The 6,000-nt window shown below is 39.3% G+C and overlaps 1 protein-coding gene across 4 annotated transcripts in view; it reads left to right on the forward strand.

The window, feature by feature from the left end:
* The window catches only part of KLHL13 (kelch like family member 13), a 185,347-nt gene extending 180,606 nt beyond the window's left edge, over positions 1-4,741 (forward strand). For all 4 annotated transcript variants that reach the window (XM_022562956.2, XM_022562951.2, XM_022562953.3 and 1 more), the window contains 2 exons: positions 892-1,005; positions 3,150-4,741. In XM_022562956.2, the coding sequence (XP_022418664.2) occupies positions 892-1,005; positions 3,150-3,637 (602 nt within the window). In that variant the 3' untranslated portion in view covers positions 3,638-4,741. The remainder of the gene's footprint in view (positions 1-891; positions 1,006-3,149) is intronic.
* Positions 4,742-6,000: the final 1,259 nt, after the last annotated feature.

Below are 6,000 nucleotides of genomic sequence, written 5' to 3' on the forward strand. Positions count from 1 at the left end.
TGAACTTCATATTATGCTGCTAATCATCTTCAGGTTAAGAGCAGTACTGGCTGCAACGGTATTGGGTGGTTATATACAAGGTATTGGCTTTAATGTGTAAATACTGAAAAACTATCGTCAGTGTCCATTTTGTAGTCTGGATATAAAATAAAGCAATAGGCATCAAAACATACACCAGGCAGTGTGCGTACTTTCATTTTCAACTTAAAATTTTGCTTCATATCTGTTAACCTTTGTTTCCTATATGGTGTATCATATAGAATCAAAGTGTTTTTCTTCCTTGTGATGTTTTTCATCTTTTCTTCCCACATATGTAGAGCAAAGAAATGGGAGAAATGTCAAATTATAAAGATGTAACAAGATCCTAGAAGAAAAGAAATCCTAGTGATTTCTTTTTTTTTTTTTTTTTTTTTTGCGGTACGCGGGCCTCTCACTGTTGCGGCCTCTCCTGCTGCGGAGCACAGGCTCTGGACGCGCAGGCTCAGCGGCCATGGCTCACGGGCCCAGCCACTCCGCGGCATGTGGGATCTTCCTGGACCGGGGCACGAACCCGTGTCCCCTGCATCAGCAGGCGGACTCTCAACCACCGCGCCACCAGGGAAGCCCAATACTAGTGATTTCTGCAGCAACAGAAATGTTACCTTATTATATTACGTAGCTCATCTGATGTAACATGTATCAATGTATTAATGGTTCATATTATTAACATAACGTCAATAATTAATATAAGTGACCCCCAAAGAATATCTCCTAGCTATAATAGAAATGTTTCAGTTATTTGGATATTATTATTATTCCACCTAAAAGGAAAAATAATTAATTGCTAAATTTGAAATTATAAATCATTTTTAAAAATTCATTCATTCTTTCCTTTTATTTTTTAAACAACAGCTACAGTAGAATGTTACAATCCAAGAACAAATGAATGGACCTACGTTGCCAAAATGAGTGAGCCCCACTATGGCCACGCTGGAACTGTGTATGGAGGCGTAATGTATATTTCAGGTAAATAATTGCAAATGCAATTAATGTAATACATAGACTTTTAGCTATGTCGCCATCTTTCCGTCTGGTGTTAATAATAACCCTGGAAATGGATAACCAAAATATAATTTGTATTGATTTTAGAATATATTTTGTGTGTACATTTGCATATGAATCCTTTGGCATTTTATAAGTTTATAAGGCTAGCGGCAAACCAGTCCTACTGTAAATACCTTACTTAGAAGAAGTTGGGAAGCTTTCAGCTTCTCCAGCTTGCCTTTCAGTGCCCATACCCTGTACTCCAATAACTCGGTACTCTAATAGCCACCATTCATATTCTCTATAACAACATTTAATTCATTTTTATTCAGAATTTAGCTAAACTCTATGAGGAAATATATCATTATGTAACATATAAGCTCTACTGTGCATAAAACTTGCTACCAATATACATATAATGCATAATAATGTTCATTCTCTCATTTAGTGCAACCCATAATGTATGTTTCTCTTGTCCTTAGCATTATAATGGGTTCTACTATGGTGTCATTGCATAAATAATTCTGTGTTGATTACCTGTATTTTGGCCATATGCACATATACTTTTCTGATAAAAAATTCTGAAACAGTTGCAGTTCGCTCAGTGTCCCAGTAACAGCTTTCATTCTCAAACTGTCGGGGTTCAAATCACCCTTCCGTAGAACTTAGAAAGGAGTCTTATCTTAATGTAATGTTCACTTCAGGTATTGAAATTTTATTCCGTTATTCAGGTTCTTACCATTTGGCCCTGACACAGTCTACCTCTGACAGTTTTCCCCCTTTTGAAGGCCTGCCAGTGTCAGGCCAGCAGTTACGCTATTAGAGAACGAAGGCGATAAGGTGATGTTTGTGGTCTGAGTCTCTGAACGCTGCCTTATGAAATCTCTAATGAAGAAGGATCAGGGAAAGGCCTGTCGTGTATGACTGGCAGGTTTCTGGTGTTAAATATATGAGCAACTATGGGACATCTTATATTGAAAGAGCCATCCAGGAAATCATATGCTCCACTAATCAATGATTTACACCATCCACCTATTTTACGTGTGTAGCTGCTATGCCATTATAAGGAGAGCTCCAAGTCTTCTGGGGGGAAAAAAAATGACATTCGAATGGTTCTAGTGGTGCTTTGGCATAGCTAGGATACGTTGCACAAGTGACCTTCCCAGTCAAGAGTAGGCTAGGAACCACAGCTGAGTTTCAGACCAAAGAGCACTGTTTTGCTTGCTGACAATTCAGTGAAGTACAGAAGAAATATCTAAAAGCAGAAAAAAAATCGATTGCCATCTGGCCACCAGACATAGAGCTCTGAATGATATGGCTAAAGATTAGTTTAGTTTTCTCCCTAATCTGCAGAATATATGGTCTGATCCTTTCATTGTACAGGCTGATTTAGATGTGCTCTAAGAATATACTTTGTAGATGATATAGGCTCAATAGAGCAACAACGAATTGCTGTACATACAAAATTCCATATATATTCAGCATTCTAATTCTTTAGCTTTTTAAGAGAGGACGTTACCCACCCTCACCCTACCCACCCAAAACTCTACAAAAATAATCAGTTCCGAACATTCGTCTAAGCTTGTACATTTGCACAATACTTTCGACTTTTCCGAAGCACTGTGATTTATTTCAGTTCATAGTCACAATCCTAATGAGAGAACTAGAGTGGACATTCTTATCTGACAAATGAGGAAACGGGCGCCTAGGCTTTAAAGTGCCCTAGCCCTGTGCTCAGCACCCAGAGGGTGCTCGCTGAAGGGCAGCAGAAGTGCATGATGCTTTGTACTTGGGATTTCCTGTAAACCCAACTCTAAGAGTGGCCAAAATATATTTTCATTCTGTAAAACCTCTTAAATCCCATGGGTCTCTGTCTGAGAAAGTCATTACAATAATATAAGCTGCATCTTTGTTCTTTAAGGAGATGAAAATGTTATTTTCTTTATTTTTAATCCAGAGAAAGTATAGCAGGGAGACATTTATAAGAACAAGGTTGATAAGCTCTAAAATGTCATAATACCTGGATAGACGTTAATTATCTGTGACCTGTGACAGAGAGTCTCCTACTTACTTTTGCATTTTTATAATAATCTGTTTACCCCATGCCTGTAATTTTCATTCTCTAGGAGGAATTACTCATGACACTTTCCAAAAGGAGCTCATGTGCTTTGACCCTGATACTGACAAATGGATCCAGAAGGCGCCAATGACCACTGTCAGAGGTCTGCATTGCATGTGTACAGTGGGAGAAAGGCTGTATGTCATTGGTGGCAATCACTTCAGAGGAACAAGCGATTATGATGATGTCCTAAGCTGTGAATACTACTCACCGATCCTTGACCAGTGGACCCCAATTGCTGCCATGTTAAGAGGGCAGAGTGATGTTGGGGTCGCTGTCTTTGAAAATAAAATCTACGTGGTTGGTGGGTATTCATGGAATAATCGTTGTATGGTAGAGATAGTGCAGAAATATGATCCAGATAAAGATGAATGGCATAAGGTTTTTGATCTCCCAGAGTCCCTGGGTGGCATCCGAGCTTGCACACTCACAGTTTTTCCACCTGAAGAAACCACACCATCACCTTCTAGAGAGTCCCCTCTTTCTGCACCTTAAGATCGTCCCTGCAACTGAGATGCTGTAGTCCTATCTTTGCAACGTGTCATGGATTCTCTTCTTTCGCCCTCCCCCTTAAGTAGTGTATGTTAGGATTAGCCTCCAGTAATTGATACAAATATTGGAAAAAAGACGACATTGATGTTCTTTGTGCTGTTTGTTTGGTGGTAACAAAACCATTCTGGAAATGTATCCCATAGAAGCTGATGTTTAACATACGAGGAGAAAAAAAAAAAAAAAAAAAGCAAGGCAAAGTATTGTCTATAAGATGTTTCTGCAGTACTTTTTGATGCTGTGTACTGGGTGTGAGGTATTTGTCATCTTACGTTAGAAAGCCCAATAAACCAAGTTGAAGGTGGATTATAGTAAATGTACAACTGTGCTAGCTAGGCTTCAAAGTAAAAAGTTTTCCTTTCATCTTTGACTGTGAGATGTGAAAGGGAGGTAGCCCGCTCCAACAGGAAACAATAGACAAAAGGTTGCCAACTCGCATGAGCTACCTCCCTCTTTTCATAAAGTATTTTTGACATATCTGTCAGCCCACCTGTCTGTGGGGTGCATTGAGAACACATCAAGTTTCTTAGACACACAGGAGAAAGAATAATTGTAATTCACGAATATTAATTTAAAAAAACAGCATGACCCCTCAACTTGTAAGCAAGGCTTTGGGGTTCTTTAAGTGTGTATAAATAGAGACACACACATATATCAAATAGAAGAATTTTAAAAACTGAGTAGCACGTCAAACAAATGCCAAAAAGAAAACTTTGAAATTTCTTCCAAAAAGCAGCTTCCATTAAAATGGGAATTCAGTATGCACGTACTGAATGCACGTATGTAGAATCATACTGAATTTAGGTGAATAAGGGCTAGAAATTTTGAGCAACTCAATTTGTCATTTGGCCAAATTTTTCCTTCCAAAACTGTAATGTACACCTTCTCCTTTGCTGTTGAGGTAACTTACATATTATATGTATTCTGTATACTCAGTTCATAAGATTATTTAGCACAAAGTATAGCAGCTCCACCTGGTGAGCTACTTTCGCTCAGTGAATTCCACTTCCATGTTTTATTTTTTTTGTTCAATAAAAACATTTAATGTCGCTTTGGTGTGAGGTATCCTGTTCTTGTCTGAGTTGGCTTCCTTTGGCTTCCTTTGATTAAATACCTTTCTTTTTTTTTTTTAGTATGCCAAGATCCAAATGATCAGAACTTAAGAGTACTGAACAGCTTGGATTAACGAATACTAATGACTTTCATTCAAGGAAGAAAAGAATTTGACCAGGTCAAACTTCATTGGTGAAAACTCATTGTTGGTTGTCTTTGAGGAATTAGTTTGTAGAAGATGCTAACTGACCCCTCTCCATCCCCACAGGGTAATAATATGTCTAAACCACAAGAGCAGTGAAATTTCTGAGGTCGGTTTCCCGGATCTTCCAGAAGATCCATCTTGCCTAACGAGAAGGGATTGTGTAAAATGACTTAAGAGATTTGTTCTTGACCGAAAAAATGTTTTTGTAAGAGATTGATAATTATGTTAGGGCCATATGTATGATCTTTCCTACTTTATCTGCAAATGACCCGATTAAATCTGAACCAAAAATTTCGAGCTATTCCAAACCAACTAGAGTGTTGCCAAAGTTCTTATCTGGTGGAGAATTGGCAGTGCCCATGTCACTGTCTCTGTCCTGAGTTAATCATAATGAAGAAAACAATTTTCCTATCAGTGGTACTTCTGAATGTTAGGAGAAGCCTGGTTTGAATTTGAAAGACCCTCTTTGGCAAGATTGTTCTTAAGTCAGAGAAACTGGTCACGTGATTTCGGCTGTCTGCTCATAGGCAGATCAGATTCAGCCATTTGCAGAGAGTTAACACCCTCCTGAACATGGGAACATGTACAGGACAGACTAATGGTCCCACCACAGTCCAGTATGGGTGTTCCTGTTCAGGCGGCTCTCCTCCAAGCAGCAAAGGTTTTTTCCATCTTGTGGCTTCTTCTGCCTCTTGGGTCCTCGGAATCTTCTCCGTTCAGTCAGCAGAAGAAAAATGGAACATTGCAGGTATGAGGGCTGTCGGGCTTGAAAGAGGCATGCATCACTTCTACCCACGTTCTGCTGGCCGGAAGTCAATCCTGTGTCCACACAGAAGCCCAAAGGGGACTGGAAAATAGCAGATAGCCGCGTGCCCAGAAAGAAGAGGAAACAGGGCTGGTGATCCGGTCGCAGTTTGCCGCAGGGAATAACAAAGCGCAAGGTTCTGTTTGACAGCTTACCTTTTCTGCATCCAGGCCATATGTTATTTAGAATAACAATTCATGTCATGCAAGTGCTGTTATTAAACAATTCCAACAGCTGGTAAATTAT

Source organism: Delphinapterus leucas, chromosome X (assembly GCF_059928025.1).
Source record: "Delphinapterus leucas isolate spDelLeu-1000000601 "Yukka" chromosome X, BTC_Dleu_Yukka2, whole genome shotgun sequence".
NCBI lineage: Eukaryota > Metazoa > Chordata > Mammalia > Artiodactyla > Monodontidae > Delphinapterus > Delphinapterus leucas.